We start from the raw sequence: 19,525 nt of genomic DNA, 5'->3' as shown, positions 1-19,525 counted from the left end.
TCACTCATTGTGGCGATCCGTGTGTATCCCGAAAAAAAGTTTGTATGCCAAGGTAAAATTTTCATACATTTCGTAAACCGAAAAGTTCGTAAGCCAAGGGGTTCATAAACCGAGGTATCACTGTATAAATAAAATGGTCCTATTTTTCCCCCCAAAAATATACTTGACAAATTTGATTGGAATTGATCTGTAACATTGTGACATTTACTTGTTAAGATGTCAGTCCTGTTCTTGTTATCTCGGAAGTTGTTTTCATGTACGTTTTTAACATGAGATAAGGAAAGGCATAACGTGGGACAAATACAGTTGGAATATTACATGCATTTTATGTATTTTTTCACACCATTGGCAGATTCCTGTGTTTTTCTTTTTTTTTTTTTTTGAATGCCAAGTAGTGAAGTTCCAATTTAAAATGGAACGGGCAGTTTTGAGCGACTTACAAGGAAGGCTTCCACAGTCTCACCATCCTGTCCTTGGATGAGGTCGCCACCAGATTGCTGACAGGGCAAAACTGCACTCCCGTGATGGTGTCCTGATGGTTGACAAAGCGCAAGGATCTCCCTTTGGCCGATAGGTTCCAAATCATCAGACTCTTATCCACAGAGCCTGACGCTGAAGGGAAAAAAAGAGCACAAAAACATGATTGGTATTGTCGATAAAGTAGTTCATAGTGTGTTTCAGCTGATGTGCAGTTCTTTCACGAACAGCAATGGAACAGAGTGGAGTTTTACAAAAGCACAGAAAATGTTGACCGTCTATTCAACTCCACTATGAATCAACTATAAGCTCGATCATATTTGTGTTGTTTTGAAAGTGACAAGAAAGTAAATCTCGAAAATAAATATTAACTAATTCTGTAATGTAATCGACATTTGCTTATTGCAGAAGTCATCACTAAGTCCAATAATCAAGTGAAATGATACAATGCGGTTGCTTACCGAGAAATTTGGAGTTTGGACTGAAATGTACGCAGGTGACGGTATCCTTGTGGCCTTTGAGCAGCCTCTCCATGCTGGGATCATTCTGTATTGACGACAGAGACACATTTGAATCTTTCGCCATTTATATTTAATGTGGTGATTTTAAAAGTTTGCTGATGCAGTAAATGCAGGAAGTTGGGAGTGTTTTGACACTTGTACTTAGCAACTCCTTTTAGCGAACATTGCTTATTCGGCTTCTCTTAGCACACACGTCTATTTTTTCCCCGATAATTATTTGTCCAAAAGAATAAATTTTACTCACCAGCACAGAGGCCATTGCGGGTATTTTTTACGTCATTCGATGCTAAAGTTGACTCACTGGAGCGTTTTCTCCATTATGCTCAAACATAGCGCCTTTGGGGAAGTAACTAGACCTGAGAAGTCAAACACGGATAAAATGATGGCCAACTCCACCAGCTCCAGTAACCAATTAACTAAATAGACAACACGTTCACTTGTATTTTGCGTATTGTGTTGAGCAAAAGCCCTCTGTTTGCCGCTAATTGCTCAAGCTAAATCTATAGCAGCGAGAATGGGAACGTAACGTTCATGTAAAAAATGGTCAGAAACGAAGTCTCATTCAATGACATGTATACAGGTAATTGGTATTTTTAAATAAATGACGACATGAGTTATTCTCCAGCTGAAAATGAGGTGATGTATTCCATCGTCACCTGTGCCATAACGTAAAGCGTCTTCCGGTAGCTAAGCAACCACGCCACATGCAGTATCGACGTATCCCAATTGGTTCTAGCATTGTCCAATCAGCGCAATGATCCTGTTTGAAAACTGGCTGAATTGTGAAATAGGAGCACATTAAACCCGCAGAAGATATGTGGCAATATCGGTTAAGTTGTTGTAAAAAAAAAATATGCATATAGGTAATGTGTGAATGAATGATGACATGAGCTAAAACTGATGAAAACGATGTTTTCTCGATATCAACGCATCCATGATGTCACCGTCTTTCTGCACCTTCGCCAATGGCGTCGAAGCACCAGAGTCGACGTGGCCAATTGGTTGAAATTTTACATATCACGTGCCCGGCCTTGTATTAACAACATCTGTGATTGGCTCACTGGGTTGGCCACGGTTCAATCAGCGCGCGGACTCGAGAGACATGCTGTTTAAATATGAATTGAAACAGTTCTTTCCATGTTGCTTTTAGTCGGAAATTAATTCCCGTTGTGCCATTCTATTGTTTTATATATTTTCGTCAGCTTTAAATGTTAAAATACTTTGTTGATGGATGGGGAGCACAGGATGCGGTTTGACATGACTCGTTTGACTTCTTTATCAGCAGGAATACCCTCCTGGGTGCTAAGGCAACTTGATAGCTAATGTTGGCCTAAATTGAGACGTACGACGTTGACGCTCAACTCTCGCGAGCGTGACGTGCCGACGTTGGAGTCTTACGGCATTGATGTAATGATTGTGATGATGTAAAGTACGCCGTTGCCACGCAGATGCTCAGACAATTACCTTAAAACATTGCCTTATAAACGTGTCTACTCGTCATGTTGCCGACGCCCGCCTTATAGTATGTAGCTTTACCATTTCCGCTGCCATGTTGAGTGTGCAGACGATTGATTAGTCGGGTCTGCGCATGTTAGGGTATGCTAAGAGCGGAAAACATCGAGTAAAGGGAGTTTGATTAAGGCAAAATTATTGGTTTGGGAGCCAATCACGCTCATGCGTGACAAAGTGTCTTCAAGATTTGGACATTTTGATCGACGTTAAAGCGTGGAAAGAACGCGTTTGTTGTCGACGCTCCGGTGAAAGATGTCGATCTACAGGGGCATCGGAGGCGATCAGGTATTTGGTATTTGAATAATTGTGATTTACGCAAGTATTTGATGCAGGTGTTGCGTTTTTTTGTGTGTATATCGTTGCGTTCCGCCAAATTAAAGAGAACAGCACTAGCTTGCTGCTTCACCGTTGGAGTCTTGTTGCCATGGCAACCGCAGAGCACCTGCAAGCTTTGCTGACCAACACTGTTTAAATGTCAAAACCTCTCCTTATTCTTTTGTTCCCCCATGAATAAACTTACTATTACAGTATATGAGGAAACAGATACCAAAGAATGCCAAGTATCAACACATCAAAACTAAGCTGGATACGGGTAGGCAACACCTAATAATATAATTTAACAAATCATAGAACATCAATTTGCATGTCGTGTATTTGTGTGATGCCCTTTAAAAATAGGAGTGAGCCTCACCAAGTATTTGGAGCGCCTGGAGGAGATAAAGCAAAGTGAGTGAGCAATTAGCATTTATCATTATTAGTCAGGGTTCCAACAATACTGAAAGAACATGTTTAATATATTTTTTCAGATTACAAGTTCAACAAAGGTGAAATCTTCAGGCGCTTTAAAGTGACAACATTTGCAGAATTGGTGAGACATTTTTATTGCCGTATTATGACTGAGCTTAAAATAAAAGCTACAGTGTGAACAATTAGCTTGTTGTTCCACCATTCTTGTAATTTTGAACTTTTAAAGTTTAATTATCATGAAAAAAAAAACATTGGCAGGTTTCTGAAATGCATGACATCGTTCTTAACTAGTCAAATAAGTGTAAAAACTACCAAAACACGAACCGCAATTGGTAATGTTTTCCACATCAGATACTTCAAGTGGCGTCAGTGTCGGACTTGAGCGAATGTGTCAGCAGTGATTTGTGTCACAGTGTTCAAGGTAAAAGAAAAGCAATTGTGATTTTTTTTAATTGTCGTTGTTACCATGCTAACATGCTAAATACTTCTGTCAGATGATGGGAGCGGTGACGGCAGCATGATGGTGGCTAAAGGAGACTCGCATGATGGGCACATCAATGGCTCAGTGGAGACGTCCCAGCAGAAAGATACGGGAAGGGAACACAGTCAGATCATGAGATCCACATTGCTAAGGTAAGCCCAAAATTTTACTTGATTTTCCCAATACAGTGATACCTTGGTTTACGAACCCCATGGCTGACAAACATTTCGGTTTACGAACATTAAATTTATGAAAATCTTACCTTGGCATACAAACTTTACCTTGGGATGCAAACTTTTTTCATACACGGAGCTGCCTCAATGAGTCATGTGTCGTTTGCGAACGAGCCCGTTCTAACAACAAAATAGCAGCCAACTCTTTTTGTCCTCTATTCCCCACCTCCAGTCTTCGGTTAAAGCCACGTGATTGGTCAAGAACGCAGCAGTGAGGGGAGGTGGTTTAAACATTAAAGAGACAGGCAGACGACAGTGAGAGTTTCAACTTTGATAGTGTAGACTGCAAGGTTAAAATATCCCATCAAATAACCCGCACAAGCCATCTGTAAACTTGATGCAAAAAGCTATCAACCCAGCTAAACAGAACACAATTGATGAGGAACTAGATACAATTAGCGCACAGAAAGCACCTACAAGGGATCATTCCTCAAGATGGTGAAAGAAGGTTACGTTCCTCATCAAGTGTTTAATGCTGAGGAAACCGGCCACTCCATTCCATCAAGCCATCAACGACCATCACAAAGGTAAATAAAAAAGACTTTATCTTTCCAATACAGTTCATTACTTTAATTATACAGTAAAGTCTCGTTATATCGATATTCAAGGGAGTCCGAAAAATATCGATATAACCGGGACTATCGATATATCCGACCCTGTTTGCATGTAATTTTCTCCATGCGTGCATAGAAATAATATCGATATAACCGGGACTATCAATATATCCGATATCGATATAACGAGACTTTACTGTAATACAATAGCACATTTATTATACATAAAATAATCTATAGTTTGTGTAGTTTTAAGGCTTAGAAAATTAGAAAGTGGAAAATTATGTTTTATGGGGACCTGGGAACAGATTATTCTCATTTTAATGGTTTCCTATGGGAAATTAATTTTTGGGATACATATTTTTCGTAACCCACGGTATCACTGTACCTGTTCAATGCCACTATTGAGGCATATTTTTTTCAAGAAAAAAAAAACAACAAGAAAATTGTTATGGGGCCAGTGTATTGCAAAATAAATAACAAAAAATGGCTATGCGCTTCCCTGACAGCGTCATCAACGGTGTTGGAGAGCTGAACATGAATGGCGACAAAGCAAAGTCACCAGATCAGGATGTAAACACGGACACTGAGAAGCCCTACCCAGATTGTCCCTACCTGTTGCTGGATATGCGTGAGCGCGACCTCTACGACCAGTGCCACATAATCTCAGGCGACCTCTACGAGTCCGAAAAAATATCAGTGCCACATAATCTCAGGTATCGATAAAAAAAATCCGATATAATAACGAAAATATATTTCACGATAACCCAAATTTTGTCACTCAACACGCAGAGTTAACAGCAGTCTAACCAAAAGATTGTCTAGCGGCACCCATGTCACTCACCAGATCATGATCTGTCTTTTAAAACTATAACACACTCGCGAAGATGGAGATATTAAAGGAGAATGTGAGAAAGGTACACCGAAATGGACAATAAAAGCTGCACCTCGCATGTATATTATTAACGTTTCATAATGGAAAGTTTAATTTTATCAGATTATTCAATCGGTGAGGATCATTCGGAGGATGCTTTATTCTAAAAATATTCAGTAGGTGGAGCCCAACAAAAGAAAGTGTTATAGTCCAATTTATCATTCCAAGTCCCGATTTTCTGCACTATAAGGCGCACCAAAAAAATATATTTTCAAAAATTGACCATGCGCCTCATATTAGGTGCGACTTACTCTGGAAAACATTTTAAAATATGTCATTCGTTGAAGGTGCCCCTTATAATGCGGTGCACCTTATGTATGGAAAAGGTTTTTAAATATGTATTTCATTGAGGGTGCCCCTTATAATGCGGTGCACCTTGTGTATGGAAAATGTTTTAAAATACAGTAAAGTCTCGTTATATCGATATCGGATATATCGATAGTCCCGGTTATATCAATACTATTTCTATGCACGCACGGAGAAAATTACATGCAAATAGGGTTGGATATATCGATAGTCCCGGTTATATCGATATTTTTCCGTGACTGCATAGAAATAGTATCGATATAACGAGACTTTACTGTATGTCATTCATTGAATAGGGCCATTATAATGCGGTGCACCTTATGTATGGAAAAGGTTTTTAAATATGTAATTCTTTGAAGAGGCCCATTATAATCTACCTAGCTAGCTATCTATTAGCTAGCTAGCGGGCTAGCTAGCTATGTATTTGGTATCTATAAGCTAGCTAGCTATCAATTAGTTATCTATTAGCTAGCTAACTTTCTACCTATTTGAGTTATTCCGGGTTGAGTGCCGCTGCTCACCCACAGAAAAATTGATCCCGTGACTGAAAAGTGACCTTGAGAGTTTTGAAAGGCGCTAAGAAATGAAATTTATTATTATTATTATTATAAAGCGGTGTACCTGATGTATGGAAAAGGTTTTTGAATATGTCATTTGTTCAAGGTGCGCCTGATATTCCAGAAAATGCGGTAATTGGAAATTTCATTTGCTGCCATTCCCAAATTTATTCGGGAAATTAAATTAAAAAAACCTTAAAAATACATGAAAAAAATTAAATATAACTACATTAAATTAAGTCATTCACTGCTATTCACAAATGTATTCGTGAATTGAAAATATGACGTCGAGCGCCATTCCTGAATTTGTTCGTGTTTTGTTTTTTCTTGCGGGAGGAGTGCCGATAAAGCGCTTGTCAAACCTCTGGCAATGTTTTTCCCTTCCACCAGGGAGGCGGCATTTGTCAATGTTAGCGCTTTGTTCCAGCTTCAGCTGTTGTTAAAGCGCTATATAAATCAATACGTATCTATTGTATGACGTATAGCTGCCCCCATTTCAAGGTCAGATAACTCCAGACCCATATAACTTAGGAATTAACTCTTTTTTTTCTGATGAAAGATTTTTTTTACGCTACATTGATTGTTTATGTAGTCCTAAAACTCAATATTATGCGGGTCCTGCAATTTGAGTGACAATGACAAAAACCCTGGCACTGCAGTGGACACATTTTTGCACATCGTCTGGCAGTGAATGAGATCTTTTTTTTCTGTCATTGTTTATGTCAGTTTGAAAAAAAATAAGATGATGACGCCATCTTTTCGGAATCTTTTTTTCCAGCTCACAGCTTTCCCATCGCCACACTGTCTCGCTCCATGAACCCTTACACCAAGGAAGTGTTGGAATATGTATCCTTATATCCAAAGCATGCTTTTATAAATCAAAGACAGATCAGCGGCTTCATTCCGGAGGCATCGGTTGTCCTTTAACAAGTGACACATGTAGAAAAACGCCACGGATAAAATCATCATCGTTACGACGAGGACGAGCGCATCGCCAGCCAGGCGGCGACCAGCATGTGCCAGCGTGGCTTCGAGAACCTCTTCTTGCTCAGTGGCGGTAAGAAAAAACAAAATGGCGAACAAGTCATCCGCTCGTCCACCAGGTGACAACTTGACCACCTTCCTAATCATCTACCACAGGGGTGTCAAAGTCATTTTTTGCCGCGGGCCACATTGTAGTTATGGTTTCCTCTCGAGGGCCGTTATGAATTTGGGGAACCCATTAGAATGTTTAAATCCCTTCAAATATTACATATAGAGCACACAGCAAATTAATGAATAACTCGTTTTCAAATCTGAAGTCAAGAATAATGACTTTTATTGTGGTTGACATCCAAAAATATGAAAATTTGGCTCAGATTTTAGCAATCATCATGGAATTTAACAAGTTTGATTTGCTTTCGCGGGCCGAAAAAAATCATGTGGCGGGCCGGATTTGGCCCGCGGGCCTTGACTTTGACACCTGTGATCTACCAGGTCTCAAGATGATCGCTCAGAAGTTCCCCGAGGGTATGACGACGGGCCCTCTGCCCACCTCATGCCTAACCCCCGTCGTGCCGTCCAAATGGAAGAAGAGCGTCCCGCCGCCGCCGCTCCCTCCCCCGCCGCCACACACGTATCCTGCGGTCCAAAGATGGAGGTTCACACCCGACGAGCTCGCCAAGATCGAAAACCAGCTGGAAAACTTCATCATGATGGGCAGCAGTAAGGAACTCTCATCACGTTTCAATATGAAATTTGAATAGTTCACATTTATGTACAGACGTTCCTCAACTTACGAACATTCAAGTTACGACAAAACGGTACTTCCGAACATTTTTCTGAGTACAGTCTGTCGAAAAACGTTCGGACAGTGATACTGTAAGTTATATTTTCTATTGCGTGCCTTCCGATTGGCTGTGTCGAGTATGTGGGCGGGGAGAAAATCCCTCCACACAGTACACGCTCCAGGAGGACGCGATGCATAATAATAATACATTTCATTTCTAAGCGCCTTTCAAAACTCTCAAGGTCACTTTACAGTCACAGGATCAGTTTTTCTGTGGGTGAGCAGCGGCAGCCACATGCGCCGGCGTTCACTCAAACTAGAATAAGTCAGAGAGTTATCTAGCTGGCTAATAGCGAGTTAGATAGCTAATACATAGCCAGATAGCTAATAGCTAGTCAGCTAGCTAATAGATAACCAGCTACATAGCTAACTCATAGATAGCAAATAGACAGCCAGCTAGGTAGCCAGCTAGATAGCTAGTTAGCAAATAGATATCAAATAGATATGTAGCAAGGTAGCCAGCTAGATAGTGAACTAGAGAGCGAGATTAGCTAACTAATTGATAATACTCACCTCCTCGATCCATATAACAAAAAGTAATGGCTGCTGGCACATCATTCAGTAATGATGTGCTAGCAGCTTCAGTAATGGCTTACTGAAATACCCAAGGTCGTACTACAGTAGGTGTGAATTTATTTTACAACTGTGTTTTATACTTCTCCATTCAGTGTTTGATAAACGCTCCCCTACTTACAAACATTCGAGTTAAGAACAACGGTACATACGAACATTTTTGTAGTAACATGTAGTATTCTCTCCAGTTGTACATGTACATATCTTTATAGACCAGTGTTTGACAGGCGCTCCCCTACTTACAAACATTCGAGTTAAGAACAACGGTACATACGAACATTTTTGGAATAACATGTAGTATTGTCTCCAGTTGTACATGTACATATCTTTATAGACAGGTGTTTGACAGGCGCTCCCCAACTTACGAACATTTGAGTTAAGAACAACGGTACATACGAACATTTTTGTAGTAACATGTAGTATTCTCTCCAGTTGTACATGTACGTATCTTTATAGACCAGTGTTTGACAGGCGCTCCCCTACTTACGAACATTGGAGTTGGGAACAATGGTACATTCAAACATTTTTGTAGTAATATATGTAGTATTCTCTCCAGTTGGACATGTACAGATCTTTATAGAGCAGTGTTTGACAGGCCCTGCCCTACTTACAAACATTCGAGTTAAGAACAACTGTACATACGAACATTTTTGGAGTAACATGTAGTATTCTCTCCAGTTGTACATGTGCATGTCTCTATAGACCAGTGTTTGACAGACGCTCCCCTACTTACGAACATTTAAGTTAAGAACAACGGTACATCCGAACATTCGTGTAGGAACAAAGAAGTACAGATAAATAAATAGACACACGAAAAATACATAAATAGACACACACAAAGAAATAAATAACCAGATAATAAATAAATCCAAAAATACATACATAAATACGGCTGAAGAAACCTTTTTATCGATGGACCACTCCTGTACGACTGAGAGCTTACACAGACGTAGTAACATGTAGTATTATCTCCAGTTGTACATGTACATATCTTTATACAGCATATATTTTATTCAATTTTTATTTTTCAGTACAAACCAATACAGGTTACTTATACAAACATATTTATATAAACCTTAAACCTACTTATATTAGCCATAAACATACATTCCATGCAAAATATTGCACCGGAGCAACTTACGAACAAATTCACCTTACGAACGACCGCTCGGAATGTATCTCCTTCGTAAGGTTGGAAGCATTTGTAAACTAAAAAAAAAAACAAACAAATATTTAATGAAATCTATGTAACATTTTTATGTGTTTGTCTGTGTTGTTAAGGTCGCACATCCAGTCGCATGTCGACATCCAGCAGTTTACCCAAAGTGGCCAGCGCCCGCAGCAGCCGCCTGGGTTCCTCCGCCTCTTCGGTTTCCTCCAGGGACAGCGGACGAATTAACAGGCCTTGGAAATGATCGCACGACTAAAACCGCCTCCTTAATTGTCGTATTTGCCTTTCCTTTTCCCTAATATTTGAATTATGTTTGCACAGGAGTGTCTTTTCGCACTCCAATGAAGAGGTTCAGTGGATCATGGTCATTTTTTCCCCCCTTCATTTTTATTCATATTTAACGTGGAAAGAAAAAGGCACATTGAATGTTGGATTTTTGTGAATTTCATCACAATTCAACTTTGTGAGTAATGTGTGTGTGTGTGTGTGTGTGTGTGTGTGTGTGTGTGTGTGTGTGTGTGTGTATGACTAGTCTTGTGAGGACCACTAACATTTTATACAATACATAGTGAGGACATGTTTGACAGATGAGGACCTTTTGGCCGGTCCTCACAAGTTTTTCATTCTAAAGGCTTCTAGAGGCATCTGTTATGCATCTGTTAAAGTTTCAGAGAGGTCCTCACAAATTGACCCAAAATGATGTTTTGGTGTGTATTTTCATTTCACTCGGATACACACACTTTTGACTCACTGTTAGTGCTTATGTGTGTGTGTGTTTCATGAGCGGAAAAAGTTCATACTACACAAAGTAAAACGATATTTTTACCAAATTCACTACAGGGGTGAGGACTTCGAATGTAGCCATTCAGAAACCTCTCTCCTGCTGTTACTTGTTTCAAGTCCACTTTTTATTTCTTTGTTTTTAAAGAAGTTGAAGTGGGAAATGGGGTGACATTTAGTGTTCAGATCTAACACTAGTTCTTCTCTAAACTTATCAGCAACAGTTGTCCTCACTCATCTGGAGTTATCCGGACCTCACAAAATTATTGAAACAGGAATGTGTGTGTGTGTGTGTGCGCGCGCGCGCGCACGTGTCGCTCTCAAAGGTTATGTGATCAGAAGTGACTTTTTTTTCTTCTAAGTGACCTTGAAATAAAATGTTTGCTGCAATTCTGTGTCTCTTTTCTTATTTCATGAAATCTTTTTGGGTAAGTATGTCAGCAGCGAAATTGAAGTAATATATGTATAATAATTAGTAATATTATTTATCCAGTGGTGGACTGTTAAGGTGTGTAAAGCCTTCTATGCTGGCCTGAAAATATCTGAATCACGGACTGATGTTAATTACCATATTTTCTGCACTGTAAGGCGCACCTAATAGAAAATATTTTTTTCAAAAGCTGATCATGTGCCTCATAATGCGGCGCACCTTATGTATGGAAATCATTTTAAAATATGTCATTCGTTGAAGGTGCGCCTTATATTCCAGAAAATACAGTATATTTTGTCCATGAATACTTATTAAATAATTCCAAATTGTCTTTCAGCTTCCTTTCATGACTTTTCCCCTGTTGTGCTGCCTCCAGATGTTACTTTTCATATTTACACATTAAATCAATCACATTTCAGCCATTTGTTACTAGGGTCATTAATCTACCTGGAGGCCTTCACAATCAGTACTGCAGGCTGTCGATCAAACTTTTGCTTTAACCAATCAGATTTCGATTTGGCAACCCATAAGGGTTACCAACTCCTTGCGAAAACTGCTCTGATTACAAGCCGCGAGTGATAAGCGTATACTGGCCAGAGCTAGCACACTATCGGTCGTGAGCTACATAATCAAAATAGATTGTGTTTATTTAATTGCAGTTTTGTCAACCCACAATGCCTGAAGGAGAAGTCAAGACGGACTTTTCAAGAAAAAATGGACATTAAGAAAGGTTGGTCAGTTATTTTCTGGCTAATGGTACCCTCTAGTGGACTTGTAGTAAATTACACCACACTATTGATATCAGACGTAGCACTACTGAAGGCCTAGCGATAAAATACACATCCCGCCACTGTTTATATCATATTATGGGTGTTTTGAACTTCTCATTGTACACTGCTTTTATTACTTTCTATCATATAATTTTTCTTTTCTTGCTCTTATTGTATTTTGTTTACATATTATGAGTTATTATTTAACAAGTAGAAAAAAAATACAATTGGACCTTTTTTTCCTGACTATTTATTATTATTTTCCTATTGCGGTAGGAGGGCGGTGTATGCCTCAGTAGAGGTTCTTGGAGCTGTGGTCCATGATGGCCATGAGGGCCAGCCATGTCTCCTTGGCAGTGGGGACGATCTGGGAGGCGGGCAGCATGAAGCCGTAACGTCCCGTATCGCGTAGCTCAAAGGTGAACGAGTACTTGATCCCCTGATTGTAAGTCCAGTCGATGGTTCCGCCGCTAGCTTGGTCTGTAAAACCCGGGACAGAATCAAACAATCAGCACGAATTTATAATCAAATAACTTTTGACTACTCAAAGTGTGTTGCAGTCTGGACATGTTGAATGGAATCGGACAGGTCCAATGAGACAAAAACAAACAAACTCACAGATGGTATTGATGATGCTTCCGTATCGGTAGCGAGTGCGGTAGAGCGAAGCCAAGTCAGTGATGGCCTTTCTGGCCAAAGCATGCTGCAAAAAATGCAAATACAGTGATACCTTGGCTTACGAACTTTATTGGTTCCCAGACAGAGTGTACGGCGAAAAGTGTGTATCCCAAAAAATAATTTCCCATTGGAAACCATTAAAATGAGAATAATCTGTTCCCAGGTCCTTTCATTTCTTTCTTAACTTTGCTGCTGTGAAATGTAAATTTCTCCACTGCGAGACTAATAAAGGCAAATCCAATCCAATCCATAAAACATAATCTTCTACTTTCTAATTTTCGAAGCCTTAAAACTACACAAAATATACCTTATTTTATGTATAATAAATGTGCTATGGTATTATAATTAAAGAAATAAACTACTGTATAATAAATTGGTTTTATTTACCTTTGATGGTCATTGATGCCTTGATGGAATGGAGTGACGGTTTCATCAGCATTAAACGCTTGATGAGGAACGTAGCCTTCTTTCTTTCATCATCTTGAGCAATGATCCCTTGTAGGTGCTTTCTCTGCGATAATTTTACCCTGTTCCTCATCAATTGTGTTCTGTTTCGCTGGGTTGATAGCTTTTTGCATCAAGTGTACAGATGGCTTGCGGGTTATTTGTGGAGTCTGATTGATGGGATATTTTAACCTTGCAGTCTACACTATCAAAAGTTGAAACAAGTCCAAATTTCACAGTTTCCTATCCATTTTCTCACTTTCTCTCTGTCGTCTGCCTGTCTCTTTAAGGTTTAACGGCCTCACTCTCTCTCTGTCTGTAACCCCCATTCCCTCACTGCTCCGTTCTTGACCAATCACGTGGCTTTAACCGAAGACTGGGGTCGGGGAATAGAGGACAAAAACAGTCGGCTGCCATTTTGTTGTTAGGAGATCGGGCTCGTTCGCGAACGACACATCACTCATTGTGGCGCTCTGTGTGTATCCGGAAAAATAGTTTGTATGTCAAGGTAAGATTTTCATAAATTTAACATTCGTAAACCAAAAGGTTCGTAAGCCAAGGTGTTCGTAAACCGAGCTATCACTGTATTATCAATAAAGAGAGTTGACTACATCGTCATTACACAGTATTTTCATTTCATGGCCTACCAGCTCAGCCTGGTCCTTGACGGGTGTCCTGGTGTATCCGTAAGGGTAAAGTAGCATCTGCGAGTACGAGTGGATGGACACGAAGGACTTGATGTTGCCGTGAGACTTGACAAAGTTCACGATGGAGCTGACTTCCGACTCAGAGTGCGCCCGTGGGCCCCGGAACGTTTCCGAGCATGGACTGCCACTCGCACCGGGGCCTGAGATACAAGGAGTGTATTACTGCTTTACTGCGATTGGCTAGCAACCAATTCAGGGTGCACCCCCGTCTATTGCCCATAAACCGCTGGGATAGGATCCAGTGCACCCGTGACAATTGTGAGGAGAACCGGATTTGATGAATGGTACAGGAAAATATCAATCTAATCAAGGAACAACTAGCGAGCGACGACAAAAACAGAACAAGGCTAACAAGCTAAATGACAAACTAACAAAGCTAACTGACTAGCTAACAAATAACGGTCCTCACTAACAAAGGAATGAATAAATGACAACTTCCTACGATAACTAGTGAACTGACTTACATGGACAATAAAGCAACATTAGCAAAGGAGGATAACCAACAACTAATGTAGCCTCATAACTTCCTGATCACAATCCCTTAAATTCATTAGTTACAATATTTATTATTAGCAACGTTACCTCCAAAGCCAGCGTCCCAGTTCCTGTTGGGATCGACTCCCACGCAGGAAGAACCAGGATTGGGCTTTCTGGTCTTACGCCACATACGATTCTGGAATAATTGAAATTGTCAAGAGGATTTTTAGTAATACTGCTGACGTTTTTGCGTTGTTGTGCCCACTCACGCTAGTGTGCGTGTAGTAGTAGCCATCGGGGTTAGTGACAATCTCCAGGAAGATGTCCATCTTTTTCAGGATGGCTGTGAGAGCAGGATCCCGGCCATAGTCATTGACGATCTGAAACCCACATATTGGTTTTAATTTATTAAAATTAAATTAATTAATTTATGTTTTTTTTTTCAAGCTAAAAATGATTCTTTAGACGTTGGGCGTCATCGGATCACCTTCTTGGCGAACCAGGCACCGCTAGCCTGGGTAACCCATTCACGAGAGTGGATGCCCGTGTCTATCCAGATGGCAGGACGGTTGCTTCCACCAGTGCTGAACTGCACACCAAAAGAAAAAATACTGTTCATTTTGAATGTCTGCAAAACAATGACTAACTAGTTAACTAACTAACCAACTAGCCGACCAACTAACTTGTTAACTATCTGACTAACGAATGAGTTGACTGCTAATTAACTATGAACTAACTGATTAGCTCCATGTTATCTCCGAGCAATTAAATATTAACTAGTTAACTAACTAACTAAATAGCCAGTTAACTAGCTGACTGATTGACTCACTGATGACTCGACTGACTAACTAACTCAATAACGAACTAGATGACTAACAAACTAACTAAACAAATAACTAACTAAACAAGTAGTTAAGTAGTTTAGCTAACTAGCTAAAACTGAATTCAAATACACTGTCAGTATCACTAATTAAGTAACAGGCAGACTGACTAATGGGTCAACATAGGCCATCTATCTAACTAACCAACTAACTAAATAACCCACGTACCAACAAACAAACAAACTAACCCATAAAACTAACCAACCAACTAACTAACAAACTAATAACTAATATATCAACTAAGCAACTAAACAAAAGATGAGTTAATCGGTTAATCAACTCAATAATTATTTGCTTATGCGACTGGTTAGTTAATTAACTAACCAACTGAATAACTAACTGATTAACTAATACAAACAAAATACTAAGTAGTCTCTCAAACGTAAAAAAAAAATGTATTACTCAAGACTAAACATTGTGGGATTAATGCGCATCACAATATGTCGACGAGTTACCTTGAGCACGTTGAGCGGGCGTCGCTCGTAGCTTTGACCAATCACTAGCTTGCTGACCAGACTGGGATTCTCAGCCACCAGCATGTCCTGGAACCTATACAGCTAAGAAGACCATGTCGACAAGGTGAAGACACAATCAGCAATTAGTCACGACGAAGTGAAGGATGGTGGCACCTCGCTGATGCTGTGGTATCTGGAGAAGTCAAAGCTATCTGTGTTTCTGGGCTCGGCATCACGGGTGGAGGCGTCCATCTCCTCCTGCTCCTCATCCAAGATCATCTGAGGTCAAACGACAACTTTCTTGTCAATCCCTACTTATTGCGGGCCAGGAAAAAAAATCTGGACAAAAGTCTTGATAATTAAAATGAAGGATCGACAGGCATATCGGCGCGCAGTCTGCAGTGATGCGGACTTTGTACCAATCTGTCGTCGTGCAGAAGGAGCTGAGCCAAAAGGCAAAGCTCTCAATTTACCGGTCGATCTACAGTACATCCCAACCCTCATCTATGATCACGAGCTATGGGTCGTGACCGAAAGATCCGACCATCTCGTGACCAAAAGATCCAAGAATCTCGAGAAACAACTGAGATCCCGGATACAATCAACCGAACTGAGCTCTCTCTGTAGGCCTCTTCCTTAGGGAGAAGGTGAGAAGTTCGGTCATCTGTGAGGGGCTCAGAGTCGAGGATGACTCCTGGACAGCTCCCTGGTGAGGTGTTCCGGACATGCACCACCGGCAGAAGACCCAGGGGATGACCCAGGACACGCTAGAGAGACTATGTCACCCAGCTGGCCTGGGGATGCCTCAGGGTCTGCCAGGAAGAGCTGGAAGAAGTGGCTGGGGAGAGGGAAGTCTGGGCTATTGATGCTGCTGGCCCCATGACCCGACCCGGATAAGCGTCAGAAGATGCATGGATGGATAAATGAAGGACCAAAAAAATCAATCAATCAATCAATCTACTGAAACCAACCGAGTTAAGAAAATGAGATTTTGACCTGCAGATCCTCAATCATGATGGAGTATTCAATGTCATTGCTCTCCAGGAAAAGTTTGACGGCCTCCAGACTCTCGAGGGGAACTCTGACGTCCACGTGAGTATCCACGCTGCTCGCCTCCATCCAGAAGTCCAACTGACAAGTGGTAACAGGAGATGATCAATACTATATTGATAGAAAATATATAGTTTCACACAGCACTGCCATCAGAAGATGTCGTCTCACCCCATACTCCTCCTCCAAGTCCTCCATTTGCTTCAGAATCGACAATTGTGCTTCATCCTTGGCCACCATGCGAAGAACCTGATGTCTTTGAACACAACACAGGATCCAGAATCAAACCCGTGACGTCTGCACTATCAGGCGATCATGCTAATCACCTGTTCATGATACGTAATGTGCTCATAAAATATTATGTCATGCATATTAGCATATTTGACAATAAAGCTGACTTTGACTTATTTTTGTTCTTTGAGTGTACAATTCAACTAAAGTAAATGGTGGTCCGTGGATTTCGTCGCTAGGCCTTCAGTGGTGCTATGTCTGAATCAATCCAGATTGAAAAAAGTGTGGTGTGTTTGACCAGAAGTCCACTAGAGGGTATCGTGAGCCAGGAAATAACTGACCGACCTTTCTTAATGATGTCAATTTTTCTTGAAAAGTCCATCTTGAAAATGGCTTTCACGGTAAATTTCCAGCCAAATCTATGTCTTCCCCTCCTTCACCCATTGCCGGTTTACAAAACCGCTATTAAATCAGTACAACAATATATTTGCTTGTGTAGATTGCTACCAATACATTGTGCTAGCTATGGCCAGTATGCGCTTATCACCCACGGCTAGTGATACATATAACTAGCCAATCATAATTTGTGAAAACTCTGACGTAGCCAGCGCCTTCCAGCAGGCCATTGGTTGATGCTAGTAACAAATGATGGCTGAAATGTGATTGGTTCAATGCTTAAATACGACAACACACATCTGGAAGCAGCGCAACAGGGGAAAAGGAAGCTTAAAAGACAATTTGGAATTATTTAAAAATAATTTATGGACAAAATATAATTTATTAGTCTGTGATTCAGATACAGTAAAGTCTCGTTATATCGATATCGGATATATCGATAGTCCCGGTTATATCGATATTTTTTCGGACTCCCTTGAATATCGATATAACGAGACTTTACTGTATTTTTAGGCCAGCTGAGAAGGCCTTGCAGGCCCTGAGGCCCGCTACTGACCAAAATCCACTCAAAAGTGTACATTTTGGATCATTTCAAGTGTATGTTCTCGATAGATGGCCATCAACTCACCCCTCAAACGTCTCCTTGCCCAACACGGCAATGGTCGCCGCGGCCAACACGAGCAAGACCCTCATCGTGACGGAATTCCAGAAATCCCACCCGGTACCCCTCGCTCGTCCCTTTATGGATCCACTGGGGGCGGGTCAACTTCACCTTGCTCAAGGGCAGGGAGGTGTGTCGGCAGCTGTTATGATTCCCATGCAACGTGGAATGCTGACGTATTTGAGAATTGGAAGGAAAGAAAATGAGCAGGGAGAGAAATTATAAGTATGGATAAATGAAAATAAATAAAAATAATCAAAGCATGATTCAGACTTGATCTTGGTTTCACTCCCTGGTGCTTTCTACTATCTTTGTGACTGCTTTATTTTTCATGTATATGATAGATGTCCATGTTAAGCGCTTTGTTACAGCTTCAGCTGTTGTTAAAGCGCAATATAAAGCAATATGTATTGTAGTGTATTGTATTGTAAAATTTCAATATGTATTGTATTGTAATGTAATGTATTGTCAAGCGCACACACACACACACACATGAAATAAGACTCACAAGACACCAGGAAGAAGACATCTACCGTTACATCTTCCTCTTTTGTGACATCACACTGCAGCTATATGAAAACCTTAACAAATAATAAGAACTGCCGTGTTAATGTGAATTAATCTGTGCTTTTCTGACGGCAAATGTCACATATAACAGACACACAATTCTCCTAGTGGGAATGTCTAATTAAATATCTAAATATTAGACATTCTTTAAACACACTGCAACATTCATTTTACTTGAAGATAAACAACATTTAGCCCGTTGCTTTATGTAAGACGACTGATACCAAAGTTCCGAATCATGCAGGTGTTAAAACCATCTGCAACGATCTCACCCCCACCTTACACACAAACACACGCAGACACACGCAGACCTTGATACCAACGCGTACCTGCTCACCGAAGATCAAGCGTCCTATTCTGAGCCGTCTTGTCACAGTGACGCAAGGTTTTCACAGAACATCCCTTTTTATACGTGTACCCCGTATACACTGCTGCATGCATACAATTGCGTAAATGTATAGTTTTGTATGAATGCAGGTGAAAAGTGAGTGGAAAATGGTTGGTTTGGAAATGAATTTCAAATGATACCATCAACGAAGGACTTCATAGAAGAATATGATTGTTTTATTACAAAGAAAGAAATCTACAACATGAATACAAGTGTTTTTTTTTTTTCACTTCTATTGAGGTTTATTTTCTTTGTATTTAATGTAAGCGCTATAACGTGCATGTTGTACGTGTGTGTATATATGTAAAGTAAGTATGTATGATGGAAGTACAGTACATGTATCTTTATTGAGGTTTATTTTTTTTAATCAAAGCCAATTTCATTTTTTATATGTTAGTTGTGATATCAATAAGATTTTTTTTTCATTCAGCTTGTACTCTGGCATTTGACTCAGCATGATTCAGACTTGATTGTAGTTTTACTCCCTGGTACTATCTTTGTGACTGCTTTATTTGCTGTATAGTGTGTGTGGTAGTTATCCACGTTAATCGCTTTGTTACAGCTGCAGCTGTTGTTAAAGCACTATGTAAATCAATATGTATTGTATTGTATCGTATTTTATCGTATTGTATTGCATTGCATTGTATTGTATTGTATTGTGTTTTATTGTATTGTATGTATCGTATTGTATTGTATTGTATTCTTTCTCTTGTTTC

The 19,525-nt window shown here is 40.2% G+C and overlaps 3 protein-coding genes across 3 annotated transcripts in view; 1 reads left to right on the top strand and 2 right to left on the bottom strand.

Moving 5' to 3' along the window:
• poc1b (POC1 centriolar protein B) overlaps nucleotides 1–1,385 on the bottom strand; it is a 41,828-nt gene extending 40,443 nt beyond the window's left edge. The window contains exons 1-3 of the mRNA XM_088996140.1: nucleotides 1,243–1,385; nucleotides 939–1,023; nucleotides 441–612 (exon numbers count right to left, since the gene is read on the bottom strand). Of these exons, the coding sequence (XP_088852266.1) occupies nucleotides 441–612; nucleotides 939–1,023; nucleotides 1,243–1,257 (272 nt within the window). The 5' untranslated portion in view covers nucleotides 1,258–1,385. The remainder of the gene's footprint in view (nucleotides 1–440; nucleotides 613–938; nucleotides 1,024–1,242) is intronic.
• A 722-nt stretch (nucleotides 1,386–2,107) lies between these two features.
• Nucleotides 2,108–11,788, top strand: cep41 (centrosomal protein 41). The gene is given in 12 exon segments (XM_088996186.1): nucleotides 2,108–2,795; nucleotides 3,039–3,102; nucleotides 3,189–3,236; nucleotides 3,317–3,378; nucleotides 3,609–3,678; nucleotides 3,752–3,890; nucleotides 5,035–5,195; nucleotides 7,101–7,168; nucleotides 7,266–7,290; nucleotides 7,293–7,379; nucleotides 7,799–8,026; nucleotides 10,005–11,788. Coding segments are annotated over 12 exon segments (1,119 nt in total). The 5' UTR covers nucleotides 2,108–2,762; the 3' UTR covers nucleotides 10,139–11,788.
• A 318-nt stretch (nucleotides 11,789–12,106) lies between these two features.
• Nucleotides 12,107–17,986, bottom strand: cpa5 (carboxypeptidase A5). The gene is made up of 11 exons (XM_088996575.1): nucleotides 17,822–17,986; nucleotides 16,738–16,822; nucleotides 16,513–16,647; nucleotides 15,691–15,795; nucleotides 15,517–15,618; nucleotides 14,668–14,769; nucleotides 14,450–14,560; nucleotides 14,286–14,376; nucleotides 13,644–13,843; nucleotides 12,493–12,577; nucleotides 12,107–12,354 (listed from the first exon to the last, which is right to left on the bottom strand). Exons 1-11 carry the CDS (start codon nucleotides 17,884–17,886, stop codon nucleotides 12,167–12,169), a joined length of 1,269 nt encoding a protein of 422 aa, XP_088852701.1. The 5' UTR covers nucleotides 17,887–17,986; the 3' UTR covers nucleotides 12,107–12,166.
• Between the last annotated feature and the right edge of the window lie 1,539 nt (nucleotides 17,987–19,525).

Source organism: Hippocampus bargibanti, linkage group LG05 (assembly GCF_051943395.1).
Source record: "Hippocampus bargibanti isolate YZ-2025 linkage group LG05, ASM5194339v1, whole genome shotgun sequence".
NCBI lineage: Eukaryota > Metazoa > Chordata > Actinopteri > Syngnathiformes > Syngnathidae > Hippocampus > Hippocampus bargibanti.
This window is presented reverse-complemented; position numbering and strand designations above follow the sequence as displayed.